The following is a 19536-nucleotide window of genomic DNA, read 5'->3' as shown; positions in this document are numbered from 1 at the left end:
GTGCCTGTCCAAATCAGGAGTTGGCTGAGGTTTGGCTAGAATTCCTGATGTGTTAAGACATAGCTAGGATCTTGAGATGGTTCTGCAAGTCTTAAAGAACCCTGACTTACATAGGGTCCCAGAGTATATGCTACCACAGATTTTTGTTGCTAACTTAATGTCAAGTGGTCATTTGGGTGGCAAATGATACCTTTATTCTTGGCTAGATTCTTAATGAGTAGATTACATATTCACTGGAAAAAATTTGAACTACAAATTTAAGGACCTTTATGTGTCTGGAAATAGATCTTTTCTATTAATCATGACTCCTCCCGCTTGTACATATAAGAGTAGGACCAAGGGACTAAACTAAATTTGTGTTTGGTGATATTTTTTATGTCTAGGGACATAATTTGGACACAGAACTTTGAAAACTAAAATAACATGCAAATAAATATGATTTTAGTCACTGACCAAGAATTTACCACCACTTTTTTTTGAATGGAATACTGTAAGGGTTATGTCAGGAAGAAGGAAATTGAATCTAGAAATGGGGATAAATCTACCATAATAAAAGTTCGATGTGACAGGTTAGAAGTTTCTTTAGATTGGGAAGTCAGCAGAGAATTTTCTGACGAGACGAGATTTAAATTAAGAGCTGAATGATGAGGAGCCAACCATGCAAAGATCTGAAGGAAGAATTCCACACAAAGAGGACAGCTATAAAAGAGTTTTAACAAAGGATTGTATCTGCCATGTCTGAGGAACAGAAAGCTAGTGATTTGAGAAGTTCATGAGCAAGGGGATGAATAACAGGAGATAGGTTAACCTGATAGGCTGAGATCTTATGCAGAGAATTCCTTTACTATGGTGAAACAATGTTTGAGTTCTGCCCTGTTCTAAAGACACAAAGGGCAGTGCTTGCTAAGCAGGTATGAAGACAGGAGTTTGTATCCCTGGCACACATATAACACTGAGTGGGTGTGGTAGTCTCCCTATAATCCCAGCACTCAGGAGATAGAGACAGGGGACCCAGGGCAGGCTAGCTGGCTAGGATAGCCAAATTTGCAAGCTCTAGTTCCCATAGAGAGCCTCTCTCAGTAAATAGAGAACAGTTTAGAAAGCCATCAATGTTAACCTTTAGCCTCCACATGCACACACACATACATGTGCATCCAAGTGTTCTGACATGCATTGAACATACAAACACACCTATACACAAAAACTAGAGAAGAGGCATGTTGTTAAGAGCTATTAGCAAAACACCTTAGTGACTGAGGTAAAAGGCATTAGCAATATGGATCTGGATGGAAGAAGCAGATGAGACAGAAGACAGGTTTGAGATATATTTTGCAAGTTAAATTCACAAGACTATTGACATTTAGGAGCCAAAGAAGACTCTATTTTCTGGTATGATCAAATGAACTGGATGGTGGGCCATCTATAAGAAGGAAAAACTTGGAACAGAACATATTTGTAGGGAAAAATCAAGTGCTCTGTTCTGGACATATCTCATTTAAAATTAAAAGTAGATGGGGTATAAAAGTGACAAGATTAACTATAAATTTATTTATTTTTAAGTTATTTTTTAGATGGGGTTTCAGTATATAGCCCAGGCTGGCTTAGAACTCATGAATTTTCTGCTTCAGCCTCCTGAGTGCTAGGATACAGACTATACCACACACACAAAAAATGGATAATTAGTGTAGTGTGGATTTGTAGCAAGCGATGTTTTTTTAATCTGTCTACATATGTGTGTGTGTGTGTGTGTGTGTGTGTGTGTGTATATATATGCATATATATATACACACACACACACACATATATATATGTTTAAAATTTTCTACCCAAGGAAGTTAGAAATAAAAAGCCCCATTTTAAGACAGTTTCCATTAAAATGTAATCCTGTATTACCAATTCTAGTGTCAACAATATATACAAGGCACTTAGAAGAAAAGGAAGGTATAATAACTAGAGGTTCATGACTAAGAGTGTAAGATTAAACAGGTAGGAAGGTGTCACATAAAATGGAGGCCTTTTTCAATGTAAAAGTATATGACTGGATTTACATCTCAGAACAGGTATGCAGTTTTCTCAACAGACTGTTAAGGATCAAAACATTAAATAAGGAAGATTATAAATTTTGCCTTCTTAAGCAGAATTTTGTAAAGATTCAGGTTCGAATTCCCAGTACCCATGTAAGCCAGATACACAAGGTGGTACATGTGTCTGGAGTTTGTTTGCATTGTTTGCAGTGGCTGGAGGCCCTGATGTGCCCACTCTCTATATCTTGCCTCTCTCTCCCAAATAAGTAAATATTTTTAAAAAACTACAAAAAGATTTTAAAAATATGGCACTTTTCCAGTTAACTGTTTCCTCCCTCAAACCTACAAGATGAGGTCAAACATTTGAACATATCATGCAAGGCTCTTTACAACCTGTCTCAGTGGGTCTCACATTTCTTTTTCTTTCCTTTTCTTTTTTGAGGCAAGCCCAACAGACTGCCTTTGTTTTAAATGACAGAAAGAGAGAGTGAACTGGAGCACCAGGGCCTTCAGGCACTGCAACTGAACTCCAGATGTACATGTCCTCTTGTGCGTATGTGTGATCTTGAGCACTTGTGTCACTGTATGTCTGGCTTATGTGGGACCTGGAGAGTTGAACATGAGTCTTTAGGCTTTGTAGGCAAATGTCTTAACTGCTAATCCATCCAGTCCATATTTCTTGGTCTCAGTATGTAAAGCTCTTAAAAATTGAGAACCACCAGGGCTCTTGTTTGTGTGGGTTATGTGTATTGCCATCTGTTGCAGTTACCTTCTCATTGCTAATACAAACACCCAACCAGAAGCAGTTTATGGGAGGAAAGGGCTTATATCAGGCTTACAGACTCCAGGGGAAACATCACTATGGCAGAAGAAGCTAGCTCATTTCATCATCCATAGAATAAAGAGAACAGTTCAAGCTGGCTGAGAACACACCGAAAGGCTGGACTCAAGATCACATCTTCTCCAGCAGAAATCTACAGGGCATCACTTTCGATACACAAAGTGGCACATATATCTGGGGTTTGTTGGCAGCGGTGGGAGGTCCTGGAATGCCCATTCTATCTGCTTCTCAACCCCTCCTCAAATAAATGAAGTATTAAAAATTATTTAAAAAAAGAATGAACTTGATAACCAGTATCTTCCTAAAGGATAGTTAAAATTGGGATCAGAGGGCTGGAGAGATGGCTTAGCGGTTAAGCGCTTGCCTGTGAAGCCTAAGGACCCCGGTTCGAGGCTCGGTTCCCCAGGTCCCACGTTAGCCAGATGCACAAGGGGGCGCACGCGTCTGGAGTTCGTTTGCAGAGGCTGGAAGCCCTGGCGCGCCCATTCTCTCTCTCTCCCTCTATCTGTCTTTCTCTCTGTGTCTGTCGCTCTCAAATAAATAAATAAATAATTTAAAAAAATTGGGATCAGAAAGCTGGAGGGATGGCTTAGCTGTTAAGGTGCTTGCCTGCAAAGCCTAAGAACTCATGTTCAAATTTCCAGGTCTCACAAAGCCAGGCTCACAGTGACGCAAACACACACTGTCACATGTGCACACAAGGGGGCACACACTTCTGGAGTTTGCAGCAGCTGAAGGCCTGGCATGCCCATTCTCTCTCTCTAAATACCTAATAAAGAAATTGGGATCAGAAACCATATTAATGAACTTTTTATATGTAGTTGATACATCAAAATCTACAGATTCACCTTACAGTTTGGATCTCAGGCACAATTTTGTCATATTATACAGGTGATCATCGGAAGTTATGTTTGCTAAGTTATGCAGATCCACCAAATCTTGATACATTCCACTATAGGCTATATGTATATATATATATATAAAAAACCCTTTCTTTACTACCAATCTCATCAGGCAAATGTTTTTAAGGATTAGGGAGCTGCCAGGGTTACCATCATATACAAATTCTGTCTGAAATCTTGTACTTTATTCCTGACAGCAAACATAATTTGTTTCTCTGGAATTAATAGGCTTGCTTTATTCCCTGTTTAACAGTTGGTCTACCAGCTGTGCTTTCAGTGGTGGCCAGTGAAAGAAGGGGCTAAGCATCTAACTCAGACATTGCAACTCACACTGGCTCACAAGTGTTTTCTCTTATGACAAGTATGACCTTTGGCATGTGACTGAAATGTATATGTGTACTTCCCATTTCATCACTTAGATTAAAAACAAAACCTAGGGCTGGAGAGACGGCTCAGCTGTTGAACTGTTTGTTTGCAAAACCTAACAACCCAGGTTTGCATCCCCAGGACCCATATAAAGCCAGATGCACAAAGTGGCGCATGCATCTAGAGTTCATTTGCAGTGGCCAGAGGCCCTGGCATGCCCCACGCCCATTCTCCTTCTCTCTCTCTCTCTCTCTGCTTGCAAATAAGTAAATAAAACATTAAAAAAGAAAAACAAAGGTAGGTGTGGTAGTTTGAATAGATGTCCCCCAATAGATTCAGTTTTGTTGAAGCTTCTTGGATTTCCAGCTTCCTGGCTGGAAGAGGCATCACTGTGGGTGGATCCTGGGGATCTACCCTAAGGTGTCTGGGGATGGATCCGAATTTCGGACTGAAGATACGCAGAGTGCTTGAGCTCTGCCTGGAGTTCCTAGAGTGTGCTTGCTTATGGTGCTGTGATGGGTTTTCTCTTTTTTGCCATTATGGAACTTCCTGTGGATCTGTAAGCTTTAATAAATCCCATTCCCCCAGAAACTTGTGCCTGATTTGGAAGTGCATCCCAACAATGTGAAGCTGACTATGGTCACAGGTAATCAAGAGTTAAGACTTCAAAAAATTATTACTCCATTAAGGACATACTTAAGCATAAGTAATTTTTCCTTTTAACCTCCTAGTACAATCTGGCTCTGAGTTGACTATGGTGCAAGCAATTTTACTCAAAATTATTTTTGTATAACCAGCTCAAAGGTCAACAAAGTGAAAAAAAAATTTCTGTTGATTAGGTTTGTATCTCTGTGAAATCCCAAGATAATTACCTTAAAAGGAGGAAAGACTTACTCTGGGTTACAGTTCAGAAATTTTAGTGACTTGCCAATGTCGTCCTTCAGCCTGTGGTGACATAGAATATACCATAATGTAAAGTTTGTAGGAAAGGAAGCTGCTAGCCTCTTAGTGGCCAGGAAGCAAACAGTAAGGAAGAAGGAGGGGCTGAGGTCTCAGTATTCCCTTCCAGGGCATGCTCCCCAGTGAGCTACCTTCCTTTCAATAGGCCACATATTTTTAAGGTTCTATCCATACCTCTCAGGAGCACCACAGGCTGGTCACTAACCTTTAAACACATGGGACTTTTGGAGTGGGTTCAAGACCAAACTACAGTGGTAGTATTATGAAAATAGTGATCTTTGTATGGTCACATTAGAATATATACATATGTATCTTAATGAATAAAAACCATTTTGAATTTTTTTTTTTTGTTTTGTTTTTCGAGGTAGGGTCTCACTCTAGCCCAGGCTGACCTGGAATTCACTATGGTGTCTCAGGGTGGCCTCGAACTCATGGCGATCCTCCTACCTCTGCCTCCCAAGTGCTGGGATTAAAGGCGTGCGCCACCACGCCCAGCTGAAAAATTGTTTCTTTATTTGAGAGACAGGAAAGAGATAATGGGCACACCAGGGATTCCTGCCACTGCAAACAAACTCCAGACACACGTGCCACTTTGTATATGTGGCCTTATATGGGTACTGGGGAATCAAATCTAGGCTGGTAGACTTTACAAGCAAGTACCTTTAACCATACAGCCATCTTTCTAGCCCACATATGGTCATATTTTATGAATCACTGAACTATTTATTTATTTATTCATTTGACAAACACAGAGCAAGACAGGGGAGAATGGGTATGCCCAGGCCTCTAATCCCTGAAAAGAACTCCATCTGGATGCATGTACCACTTTGTGCATCTGGCTTTACATGAGTACTGGGGAATCAAACCCAGGTCCTTAGGCATTGCAGGCAAGCACCTTAACTGTGGAGCCACCTCTCCAGACCCAGTTTTATTTTTGACAAATAATTGTACATATTTATGAGGCACAATGTGGTATGTGTGTACACTGACATATGCAGATATAGAAAGATTTAATCAAAGCTAATTACTGTGTTCCTCACCGGATCCACTTTTTTTGCATGGGTATAGTGTGGTATGTGTGGTGTATGCACATGTGTGTGCAGATGTGCATGTTCCCTCCAGTGCTCACCTGTGTGTTTCCTTGAGATAGAGTCTTTCATTGATTGCAGAGCTTGTTCTTTTTGTGAACCCCAAACAATTTTGATCTCTGCTGCTCCCCATAGCACTGAGGTTATAGAGGTACATGACAACACCCAGCTGATTATGGAGAATCGAACTCAGGCAACCTCTGTTACACCCCGCCCCCATGCTTGTGCAGTAAGCACTCTTACCTGATGAGCCATCGCTCCAGCTCCTATTATTATTATTATTTTTTAAATTTTTTGTTATTTATTTATTTGAGAGCAACAGACAGAGAGAAAGAGGCAAATACAAAATGGGTACACCAGGGCCTCTAGCCACTGCAAAGGACCTCCAGACACATGCGCCCCTTGTGCATCTGGCTAACGTGGGTCCTGGGGAATCAAGCCTTGAACCGGGGTCCTTAGGCTTGACAGGCAAGTGCTTAACTGCTAAGCCATCTCTCCAGCCCTCCTATTATTTTTTAATGAGGTTTAAAATAACTTTTTCATTAATTTTGAAATACATAATACATTAACTATAGCCATCTCACTGTACAATGGATCACTAAAGTGTATTCATCCTAATGGAAACCTTGTACCTCTGACCACCATCTCTCCTCTTTCCCCATTCTTCTAGCATTGTAGCTGTGGATAATCACCATTCTACTCTCCCCTTCTGTGAGTTCAGCCCTGTATGCACGTGTGTGAATGTGAAGAAAAGGGGAGCAATCTTAGGTGTCATTCCTCAGGCACTGTCTACCTTTCTAAAAATAAAATATTTTATTTATTTATTTGAGTGTGAGAGGCAAATAGAGAGAGAATGGGTCTTTGCCACCAGGTCCAGCCCCTTCTTTCCATTTTTCTTCCACTTTACTATTTTTTTTTTAAGATGTTGTCCCACTGTATAGCGAAGGATGGTCTCCCAACCCTCCTACCTCAGCTTGCTGAGTGCTAAAATTACAAATGAGAGGTCTTTTTTACACTGATTTAATTACTCTGTGTTTTGTGCTTCTGCATTATTATATAGATCTATGATTTATCACACTGAAGACAGAAGGACAGAAGAGCTACTGAGATTTCTAAACATCCAATATACCAGCTGCTGGGCTTAGCCTATTTTATGTCCTCTCATGGAATCTTCACAATAGTTCTATGTGATAAGTATCATTGTGGCTCAGTACATTGAAGGACCAGATAGCTGAAATCAAACGTAAGTCCATTTTTCCAGCTATGTTTTTCTTCCTACTTGTTCCAAGGCCAAAATGGTGCATAGTCAATTTATGTCTTTGGCACAGTCATATAAGTGTTAAAAATAATTTAACTCCATAATGAAAGGCTCTGTGAAATCTCTCATTTTTCAGGGCCCGGAGTTTAGCTTCCAGTCTGGCATTTTTCATTCTTATTCCTTACAGACAGTTTAGATTTGGCATCTTCATTTATTTACAGAAAAAACTGTAGTTTCATTTCTTTCAGCAATGTGTTCCCAAGCATGGGATTGTAATTTAATGATCACAATGTCATCAAGCCAGAAAAATAAACGTTGACATTTGATTGCAATGTTTTTTCTCTCAAAGTTGCTTCAAGTAAATACCAATGGCATATCCAAATAAATGAGGTAATTATTTAAACAGCAAATGGAGTATATTTTTAATATGCATATTCATGTTTTAAACTTTTTATAATGCTAAAAATAACCTAGAGGAGAATGGCTTAATACCTAAATCATAGTGCATGGTTGAGACCAGTGGTTCTAACGTGTGCTCCAGGAACCAGCACCATCAGCCTGTTGGATGTACACATAACAGGATACACCTCACACCAACTGCATTAGAACCTCACACCAACTGCATTAGAACCTGCAGTAGACCCTGGTGGTCTGTTTTAATAGCTCTCCAGAAAGCTGTAAAACAGCTAAATCTTAGGATCAATGCAGCAAGTCATCTGCGTCATTTGGATTTGCAGTGTTTTTTTTAAATAAAGAAATTGGTGCTGGGCATGGTGGTGCATACCTTTACTCTCAGCATTGGGAGGCTGAGGTAGAAGGATCATTGTGACTTCAAGGCCAGCCTGGGATAGAGCAAGACCCTTCCTAAAAAAAAGCGGGGGGAGAATGAAATTGAAATTGATAAACTTTTTAATGGGTATAATTGGCTCATGTATTATTAAATCTGTGAAAATAGATGCTCACTAGGAAGGGGTCTGCCATGCCCACGGCCTGGGTTGCCTCAAGCCCACATACATTGGTATACAGCTAAAGGAAGGAGATGCATGCTACAGCAGAGTGGCCATATCATTCCTTGGTTCTGACTGCCAGAGTGTGAATAAATCTACCAGAGCCAGACAGGAGCAAAGCCACTTATTGATCTGCAAGATCTATCTTTCATTTCCTCCTAGGTGATTCTAGCCATGTGCTACTTAAATTGCCTCTTTTCTAAATAAGCCCTGACCTACAATACTTACATTTTATTACTACTAAGGTACAACATTCTATCAATGAGAACATTACAAGTGGAATACAACATTCAACTACCAAGAAGACTATTGTTCCAGGAATGCATTAACACTACTCCAGTTACTTTGTTATTATACGGAGTTAAAGAAAACAAGGACTTGCTAGCATTTTGATAACCATTTGGAGATATGTACCAAGCTCATTTTACATCTATAAGACTTTTACTAGGAAAAGTAAAGGTATGAAATACTCTCTTCATTTTTCTTTATACTTTTCTGACAAAAACTGGTAAGAGAATCTGCCACATCAATCAAAGGCTGGTGTCTATGCCAGTGAGAAGGCCAACTCATTATTAGAAAAATACAGAACTCAAGTCCCAGCCCTGTTTAAGAATAAAATGAACTGGATAAAGCACTTGCTATGCAAGTGTGAGGACTGGAGTTTAAGTCCTCAGCACCCACAAAAATGTAAGTTGGGGAGTAGCCTGTCTGTAATTCTACTGTTCAGAAGGTGGAGACAGCATATCCTGGAAGGGATGGAGGCAAGCTGACTAGCTAGAATCAGCAAGCTTTGGGTTCAAGCGAGAGTTCCTGCTGGGTGTGGTGGCACACGCCTTTAATCCCAGCACTCGGGAGGCAGAGGCAGGATTGCCATGAGTTCGAGGCTATCCTGAGACTACAGTAAATAATGTGACAAGTGATTGTGGAAGGGAACATCAATCTCTGGTCTGTATGTATGCATTCCCCCCAACCACACATGCACACACAACACATACATACACATACAAAAAAAAGAAAAAAAAAGAGCCAGGCATGGTGGTGCACACCTTTAATCCCAGCACTTGGGAGGCAGAGGCAGGAAGATCGCTGTGAGTTTGAGATTAGCCTGAGACTATATAGTGAATTTCAGGTCAGCCTGGGTTAAAGTGAGACTATACCTCAAAAAAAGATGAACTTGAAATTTTGGACCTGGAGAGATGGCTTAGCAGTTGAGGCATTTGCCTGTGAATCCATGTTCCATTCCCCAGTACCCATATAGGCCAGATGTACAAGGTGGCACATGTGTCTGGAGTTTGTTTGCAGTAACTGGAGGTCCTGGCATGCCCATTCTCTCTCTCCATCTGCCTCTTCTTCTCTCTTTCAAATAAATAAATTAATTAATAAAATATTTTTAAAAAGAATAAAATAGAGTATAAGGAAATCCTACTAGTCATAAATTTGGGATAAACACTTCTTGTTTAATGGGCAGTTGACTTTACTTATAACAGAAATGAGAAAAGAAAATTTAGGTTCCTAAAACATAAATGTTTATATAAATGAAAGTAAATATAGATTTTTTGGGGGGGGAATAGTTCTGGGGCTGAACCCCCCCCCAGGTACTTTGTTTGACTTTTGAGCTCATTAATAATGTGACATTTTTGAGCCAGGCAGTGGTAGTGCACACCTTTAATCTGAGCACTCGGGAGGCAGAGGTAGGAGGATCACTGAGAGTTCAAGGCTACCCTGAGACTATATAGTCAGTTCCAGGTCAAACTGGGTTAGAGCGAGACCTTACCTTGAAAAACCAAAAAAGTGACATTTTAGGGGCTGGAGGGGTGGCTTAGCAGTGAAGGTGTTTGCCTGCAAAGCGAAAGGACCTAGGTTCGATTCGCCAGGACCCACGCAAGCCAGATGCACAAGGGGGCACATGTCTGGAGTTCATGTGCAGTGGCTGGAGGCCCTGGTTGTGCCCATTCTCTCTCTCTCTCTCTCTCTCTCTCTGTCTGCCTCTTTCTCTGTCAAATAAATAAATAAAAAATAATATTTTTTAAATGACATTTTAGGAAGAAAACCATCTCTAGGACCAGATCAGAATGTAAATTCTAACTGTGACAAACACTAACCTTGCAACTCTGGTCAACTCAGGTGACATACTTGATTGTGCAAGAACCTGTCACCACACATGTACACATAGAAGCCAGAGGGTGTCCTTCCTATCGTTAATCTGTATGATTTCTTGAGATGGAATCTCTCACTGATTTTGGAGCTTACTATTTTTGTGTGCCTCAATGATTCTCTGGTCTCTGATCCCCATAGGACTAGGGTTACAGATGTGTGTGGCTGTGCCAAGCTGTTTATGTGGGTGCTGGGGAATTGAACTCAGGCAGTCAGTCTCAGGCCCTCATGCTTATGTGGGAAGCACTCTTATCCAGTGATTCATTTTTCCAGCCCTAACTCTTTTTTTCAAGGGAGGGTTTCACTGTAGCCCAAGTAGGCCTAGAATTTACTATGTACTCTCAGGCTGGCCTGGAACTCACTGTGATCCTCCTACTTCTGCCTCCTGAGTGCTGGGATTAAAGGTGTGTGTCACCACACCTGGCTAGCTAATTCTTCTGATTTTTAGTTTCTTCACCTAATGAATATAGCCCATTTATATGGCTTTAGCAGTATCTAATAAAAACATGTGGGATGTACCAAGCACAGAGTATGTGATCAAAAAATTGTTATTAAGATATTAAAACTAATGCTTAGAGAAATCACAGAGGTATACAATCTGCCTAGGTGAACTGGGCACTATACCACTTGGTCTCATTTTCAATAACCCATTTCTCTTATTCTCATACATGTTTTAAAAATCTATAAACTGCTTGCTCTCTACTTCCCACTCTTCCCCACAACATTTGAAAGGCCAAAAAAAAAAAAAAAAAAAGCAATAAAAAGACCAAGTATCCCCTTAAAATTAAGTAATCCTTATGGGATAACACCTTGGTAAAAGCCACAAGGAATTGCTTCAACAATTTTATTTCATTTACAGTGAGGGAAAGAGCATTCATTTGATTCTGCTTCTTCCTCATACCACCACAGCATTTCAGAACATATTATTTATTGTGATTACAGTGCTATGGATTTACTTTTCTATGTTAAAGCTCCTCTGCATTTACCAGAATGCAATGTACGACTTTAGTGAGGGATCCAAGGCCATAAACTTTGTTCAATGCAGTAAGATCACTTTAATAATATTCTAATCTTGGGATGTAGTTACAAAGATGGATGATGGCCACAAAGTGCTACTTACAAACAGAAAAGGCTCTTGTGCAATCTAAAAAATATAAAAAACTTGGCACCTGAAAATGTACTTTAAAACATTTCCCATATTCTACTAGTTTCTGTTACATACCTGTGAACTTTTTCAGGAACCTGTGATGGAGAAGAATGGCTACTTTTCTTTTCTTCTGAGTCTGGTGGGGACACGTCCTCTGTTCTTCCCTTCTCTGTGACTGCTGCTTGGCCTGCCCCAGCCTTGCTCTGTTCTGCACTGAGCTGGCCTTGGTCAGCGTCACACCTGTACATGAACACAATGGCAGGCTTCTCCCTGGAATCTCCCTTTGCCTCTGTGAACCAGTGATGGCGCTGGACTGGGGGAGGAGGCAGCATGTGGATGACGGTGCCATCCAGGCCCACCAGTTTCCCTTTCTCCCTCTCTTTCTCTTTGTCTTCCTCCTCATCTGTTTTCCGGCGGCGGAAGAAACTTTTAAATGATATCCAACGCTTAGGCTTCGCATCAGCTGCCCGCCTGCTGCCTTCAGAGTGCAGAACAGCTTCGGCTTCTGTGGCTCTGGTAGGGCTGGTCGGCTTGGTCCAGTTGGTGAAATGCCTCTGCAGAAGGTTACTCGCATGGTAAGGGGAGGAGGTGGAGCGTGGCGGGGGAAAGGGAGGTGGGGGCTCACCTTGGGGGCTGGTCACTGACTTGGAGTTAGGGGAAGTGACTGGCTTTGTGAGCGGATCTTTGTGTACTTTTGAGGAAGGACTTTCTGCGGTCTGCTGGCCTTCTGCTTCCCCACGAGGCTGACAAGTAAAGAGCGATTTGGGCCGGGCTGGTGTACTCTTAGGCGTGCTCTTTGCTGCATCAGCATCTGGAGGAATGGCATAAAGTTCTTCCACACTGCAGGCCTTAGGTCCAGACTGAGACGTTTCTGGAGGAGACTGGGGAGGCTGAATAGACGCCACAATCTGACAAAGCACAGTGCTCGCTTTTTCCCGCGTGCTGCCACTGCTGGCCCCTGCCTGAGTCTCCAGCATGCCCTCTGCCTTGGCCACAGGTTCTTGGGTGGGCCTCTGGATCTTGGTTGGCGAGCTGTGGCTGGAACTATAGCTCCTCTGTGGGGAAGACTGACCTCTGTTGATACAATTGTTAAACTCTTGAACCTTCTGAGCCACTGAGCCCCTTTTATGCTCTATACTATTAGAAAATCCTTTGGTTTGGGGACAGTCAGCGGGTCTGGGAGTGGTGGTATCAGGCACTTTGCTTTCTGTTTCTATCTCTTCATAAGTATGGCTTATTACACTTGTGGTTTTTTCCTTCACCGAGAGTTCTCCACTTGTACCCAGGAAGCTTTTGTAAATGGCTAGATTGTCATATGCATTTGGATTAATAACAATGGGGACTTTGATAGCATTTTTGGAGCTCCGAGCATAGGATGGCTCATCATGAATGATAATTGGAAAAGGTGGCATACCAGCGTTGTTGTAACTATTAAATTTTATTTCAGACAAGTTAGGTGACTTCACAGGGATAGTTTTGGAAGAAATGTTTGTAGCTGTTGGTGAAGTTGGTGCTGATTTGTGACAGCTTCTCCTTGGAGGGACATTTGGTCCAATTCCACCGGTAATTAATTCTACTTTGGGGATCTTCTGTCGTGGACTGGTGCTGGAAGTCCATACTTCCTGGTATCGGACTGCACTAGATTTTTGGAAATGGGCACTTATTTGTCCTGATGTCAGTGCAGGTGATGTCACTGGAGAGTTTGGAGTAGAAGATGAGCTTCTTATCTTGGGGCTGCTAATAGAGCCCCCAAGGTGCTCACTGGCCATGGCCGCTGACACATCCACAACCGTATATGGCTTGCACAGTGGCTGTTCCAGATTGACAACGCGGTAGGGTTTTGCTTGTTCTTCCACAGGGACGAGGTTAATAGTTACTGATTGCCCAGCAATGTCTGTGGAGGCCTTGCTTTCCTGTTTTTCCGTTTGTACAGCAATCTTGCCATCCTTCTCTTCTAATCGGAGAGCAAGGACTGCTTTGTGTGTCTCTGGGACTTTTGCTGAGCTTTTGGAAGTCTGTGAGGAGTCCTCCTGATTATTACCAGGGAGACTTTCATAATTGGACTCAATTTCCTTCATGTCCGTAGAGTCTCCTGGGTTACCAGGAGACACCGCTCCATCACAAAGCTTCTGTGGTACACTGCTGGCTGTTTCGGAACGTGACTCTTCTGTGAAAGAAGAGTCTGGTGATGTGGAGTCAGATGACACCACACTCTGAACACTTCCTTGACCACAGGAAACCACAGAATTTTCTTCATAACCATTCAGGATTTCATCATAGCTGTCATCATAGTCTACAGCACAGATTCTCTGCAAAGACTTGTTCCGAAGGGGGATGGTATTCCACTTTTTGCCCACAAAGAATCGAACAGGCGATAGAGTGTTTGCCCTAAAGTTAGCAAAGCGAGGTTGCCCTCTCATGCGAATCTCCATGGCCAGCAGCTCTTCGTCACTCTCATCCCAGCTCTCATGCTCCTCCTCCACGTTACTGAAAAGCACGTCTTCCTCACTCTCCTCGCCACTAGAGAACTCTGGGTAGCAGAACCGTCCCCCTTCGTTACTGATTACCTCTGTGCTCCCGCTCAGAATAACATGCTTGCCCTGAGTATCCTTCACACCACCCATCATGCAGCTTGGTGGAATCTTTCTTTCCAGTGATCGTTTGTAGCAGTCATTTATTCTTCCCAAGAACGTTTCCTTGGAGTCTGTTTCATTTCCTCTTTGAGGAGTGGTATTCAGGCCTGCTATCTCCTTTAACACTTCAGTTAGTCCATTATTGTTATTTGATATCTTCTTTGCACTATCATTATTGCCATACTGCTTAGGGCCATGGCTAAATCCTTCAATATCATCTTCATTATTATTGTTAAGTGATTTCTGGCTCAAAGCAGTCCTGTTTCGGTTCCATCCCATGATGACAGGTTTGTTCTCACAGTGTTCTTGGATGCTAAGCTCACCACATACACTTTGCCCATCTGCTACCATCATAGTGGGCTTCACAGCTATAGTGGGTTTTTTAGCCACAGGAGGCCGGAAGTTTCCGGTGTTCCTGACACGGTGGTTGTTGCTGTGATTGGCATTAGTTTTCACATTACCATGGGTGATGGGTGCTTTCTCAGAATCTGCAGGAAGCTGGTGCAAGCTTTTAGGTTTGAAGCAATTCTTGCATTCACCAGGTTTCCAAACGTGTTCAGTAAAGGTGTTACAAGCAGACATCTTTAAATAGAGACTTCACAGACAATGCTTTTTCTTCAGTGCATAGCAAAACTTTCATCTGTTAGTTTTCACCTCCCTTATGCTGTTATAGCAGCTCTTCTAAGTATGATCAATCTGTGTGGGGGGTCAGGAAAGAGAAAAATATATGAATGGAAAAAGCATTGTGAAGTTTATTTATGAGTGACTTTAAAAATTGGCTTTACTCCTAATTTTTTCCTTAAAAGACTGAGATTATCTAATCTGGGGGCTTTATACTTTTCCTTTAGCCATTTAGCATCTGGAAAAGTTAAGCCTTTAACTTACAAGTTTATGTACTCTTTGTGAATCATATGTCGTTTTTAGCTTGATGTCTCTGTGGCCATGACATCACGGTCTTCCTCTCCTCTCTTGGAAAAGCCTGTGTGTATGTGTTTTGCTAGGGGAGAAAATCTGGTAACATACATGCTCCTCAGCAATCTTCTACCACTGAGCTACACTCCCAGACCCTTGGAAATGCCTTTGATACTGTTCTTTCTCTGACAAGCAATCTCTTTAACATTTCTTAGTCTCTTATGGGGTCCTTTTTTTCCACCCATCCTTTGAAATGTTAAGATACTTAATAGACTCTTCAAATTCAATACATTCAAAACAAACCCTCCTCTGCCTACCCCACTTCTCAACTCAAAAACCTTATTTCTCTCGAAATAGAGAGATAGCTCAGCAGTTAAAGTGCTTGCCTGCAAAACCTAATGATCCAGGTTCAATTCTCCAGTACTCATGTAAAGCCAGATGCACAATGTGATGCATGCATATGGAGTTCGTTTGTAGCAGCTGGAGGCCTTGGTGCACTCATTCTCTCTGTCTCTCTCTCTGCTTGCAAATAAATGAATAAATAGTAAAAACAACTTATCTCTTCTAACCAGTGCTCTTTCATAGCTCAAGTAACCTATATAAATCTCTTTATTTTCTCTCTACAGTATTGGGTATTAAACCCAGGGCCTTGTACATGCCAGGGGAACACTTTGCCACTAGCCCTCTCCACAGCTCTCTTACATTTTTCAGTTAATGTCAGCAACATCCATCTAGACAGCCAGGCTTTAACCTTCAGACCATTCTCAATACTTTCCCCCCTTTAAATTCAAATTCTGAATCTTACTAACTTCCTAAAGGTTAGTCTTGTCATTTTTTTTTTCCATTACATTTCACTGGAACCCATTCTTGCTGTCACCAGACACTTAGTTGCTTAGATACTACCTCTTGCCTAGGTTACTGGATGGGTTATTAGCTGAACTACATGCTGGAGTCTCACCCCATTCTAACCTATTCTCCATTCTCTTTGCTTCTTCAGGTGAAGCTCTCAGATAAGCAAATCAGCTTCATCTGGAACTTTTAGAAATGCAGTTAGCCTAAGTCCAACCCTAGACCTACTGAACTTGCATTTCAATCTCAGGTGATTCTACTGCTCTACACCACCATCAGATTTAATTTCGTAACATTCTAATGTGATCATCTTGTTAAACTAGCTTGCGACTTTCTTTTACCTAGAACATTGATTCTTAAATGTCAGCGTGCACATGTTTAAAACAATGAAATTGTGATGCTCTCTTGTCTTGGGTTCAAAGCTACAGGTTTTCCCACGGTTCACCACTACAGTCCTATGCTTCTACTTGGAATATTATAACCAGTTGAAAGTAAAAAAAAAGTAAATTTGTCGAAAACCCAGCCTTGGGACTGGAGAGATGGCTCGGTTCCCCAGGTCCCACATTAGCCAGATGCACAAGGGGGCGCATGCGTCTGGAGTTCGTTTGCAGAGGCTGGAAGCCCTGACGCGCCCATTCTCTCTCTCTCCCTCTATCTGTCTTTCTCTCTGTGTCTGTTGCTCTCAAATAAATAAATAAATAAAATTAAAAAAAAAGAAAAAAATCTTTTATTTATTTGCAACCAGAGAGAGGGAGGAAGAGAGGGAGGGAGGGAGGGAGGGAGAGAATGGGCATGCCAGAGCCTCCAGCCACTGCAAACAAACTCCAGAAGCATGTGCCACCATGTACATCTGGCTTATATGGGTCCTGGTGAATCAAACCTGGGTCCTTAGGCTTCACAGGCAAGCGTTTAACCGCTAAGCCATCTCTCCAGCCCCCAAAAGATTTTTTTTTAAATAGCCTTTTTGGCTCAGTTTCAGAATGTTTCTAAGGAATGAAAATATTTTCTATAGCTAATGTGCATAAATGAAGTCAGTACTTACAAAGTATTCTTCTGTAGTAGAATTACAGACTTAAGAGACCAAGTCTACATAGTTTAGTAACTCAGGAGGTTAATATATATTCTTTAATTGTCTAAAAATATTTATATACTCTTTCAGTTATTCTAAAAATTATATCCCGTAGCAGATAAAGTCATTCCTCCTACTTTCAGGCTTGAATATTGTGAATGAGGATAATAGTATCATAAAATATCCTTGAAGAGAGAAGGGACCAGATTATATGGACCTTTTAGGCTTTTAAAGGCTATAGAAAATGGGATGGGGAGATCGCTCAGTAAGCAAAGTGCTTGCCTTGTAAACATGAGGACCCAAGTTTAATCTCCAGAACCCATTTAAAAATGCCAGCTGTGGTGGCATGCACTTGTAATCTCAGTGCTGGGAAGGTGAACACAGGTGGGGTCCTGGGGCTTGCTGGCATCTAGTCTAGTCACACATGTGCATAAGGTGGCACATACATCTGGAGTTCAGTTATAGTGGCTTGAGGTCCTGGTGTGACAATTCTCTCACTCACTCTCTCTCATTAAAAAAAAAAAAAAAAAAGGCCAGTTTCTGGGCATGGTGGTACATGCCTTTAATCCCAGCACTCGGGAGGCAAAGGTGGGAGGATCGCTATGAGTTCGAGGCCACCTACCTTGACAAACTAAAAAAGAAACAAAAGAAAAAGAAAAAAAAAAAATCAACACACTTGTTTACAAAGCCTGGTGGCCCAGGCTCAATTCCCTAGCATCCATGTAACGCCAGGTACATCAAGTAGCACATGCATCTGGAGTTCATGTGTAGTGGCAAGAGGCCCTGGTGTTCTCATTCTCTCTTTTCCTTACAAATAAATTAAAAAAAAAATTAAAAAGGTGACTTTTGGTCAAGATGGCATCCGCCTAACCTTGCCTCACCTCACAGGGAAGGAAAAGCAAGACCCTTAAGATGGATGCAGAACCTGAGGAGAGAATCAGCCCATTGCACCTCACCAGGGCACCAGCTGAAGCGACAGTTAGTGAGGAAATGAGCAAGAGCTGCTTTCTCAGTGAACCTGGTATCAGCACAAGGGTGAAGGAGACAGACACAGAGAATACTCATCTCCTACCAAATCAGATATCCAGAGACACAGAGACTCCCAAGACCTCGTCACTGAAACAGACCTAAAATGAACCCAATATTGCTCAGGGAAATTCACAGGGGAGGGGCAGAAAGATTGTTAGAGCCATAAATTGGGATATTATGCACAGAGACATTGCCTCTCTCCTATAACTGATGGCCAACCCCACAATGCAAGGCCCATAATCCCCATGGGGTATTACTGGGAGAAGGCTAAAGATGGTACCATCATGGCTGTATACACACTATATACATAACTAATAAAAATAAAATAAATAAAATGAAAACAATAAAAAGGTAGTGGTTGGAGAGATGGCTCAGTGGTTAAAGCTCTTGTTTGCAATGCCTTACATTCTGGGTTCAATTTTGCAGTACCCACATAAAGCCAAATGCACAAAGTGGCACATGCATTTGGAGTTTGTTTGCTGTGGCAAGAGGCCCTGGCATGCTCATTCTCTTTCTCTGTCTCTCTCTGTCTGTCTTTGGAAAGAAAGGAAAGAAGGGAGAGAAAGAAAGGGAGAGAAGAAAACAAAAAGAAATGGGGGGACAGTGTTCCAGAGGAATGACATCTGAGGTTGTCCTCAGGCTCCACATGTATGCACATACATGCACACACAGATACATGACCAGAGCTTTTCCCAAGAGCAGAGGGAAGCCACTGAAGGGTTCTAAACAGGGGAATATACATGATCCAATTTTCATTTTTAAAAGACAGCTCTAATAAAAAAAACATAAAATATTTAGGTATTAATTTAACAAAATATGTGCAAAACCGAAAACCTATACTGGGGAAAACTTCCCAAATTGCCTCACAGATTTAAATAAAATGTCAAAATCAGAGGAAGAATTTTTTTGTAGAGTTCAATGTTAATTCTAAAATTTGTAGGGAAAGATAAAGGAACTAGAAAAGCCAAAAAATGTTCAGAAAAAGTTGGAGGACTCCAATCTCTCTGACTGCCAGGCAAAGTGAATGGTTACAGTGTGGAATGGGGGATGAGTAAGTGGGTAAGCAAATTACAGCCAGGAGGCAAATCTAGCTTGCCTTGGTCTTTGTATCCTAAGCTAAGGATGCTTTTGACACTTTCCAATATCAAAAGAATATTTTGTGACAAATGAAAATTATCTGAACTTCAAATTTTAGTGCCTACAAAGGAAGCTGTACTGAAGTGTGAAATACAGTCACTTGTTTACGAATGGTTGATGGCTGACTTGTGCTACGATGGACATGAGCAGTTATGACAGA

The 19536-nt window shown here is 41.6% G+C and overlaps 1 protein-coding gene across 4 annotated transcripts in view; it reads right to left on the bottom strand.

The window, feature by feature from the left end:
* Peak1 (pseudopodium enriched atypical kinase 1) overlaps positions 1 to 19536 on the bottom strand; it is a 286254-nt gene that overhangs the window by 57012 nt on the left and 209706 nt on the right. For all 4 annotated transcript variants that reach the window (XM_045160221.1, XM_045160219.1, XM_045160220.1 and 1 more), the window contains one exon: positions 11823 to 15076. In XM_045160221.1, coding sequence (XP_045016156.1) covers positions 11823 to 14962 — 3140 coding nt within the window. In that variant the 5' untranslated portion in view covers positions 14963 to 15076. The remainder of the gene's footprint in view (positions 1 to 11822; positions 15077 to 19536) is intronic.

The sequence above is a fragment of the Jaculus jaculus genome, chromosome 10, assembly GCF_020740685.1.
Source record: "Jaculus jaculus isolate mJacJac1 chromosome 10, mJacJac1.mat.Y.cur, whole genome shotgun sequence".
Taxonomy (NCBI): Eukaryota; Metazoa; Chordata; class Mammalia; order Rodentia; family Dipodidae; genus Jaculus; species Jaculus jaculus.
This window is presented reverse-complemented; position numbering and strand designations above follow the sequence as displayed.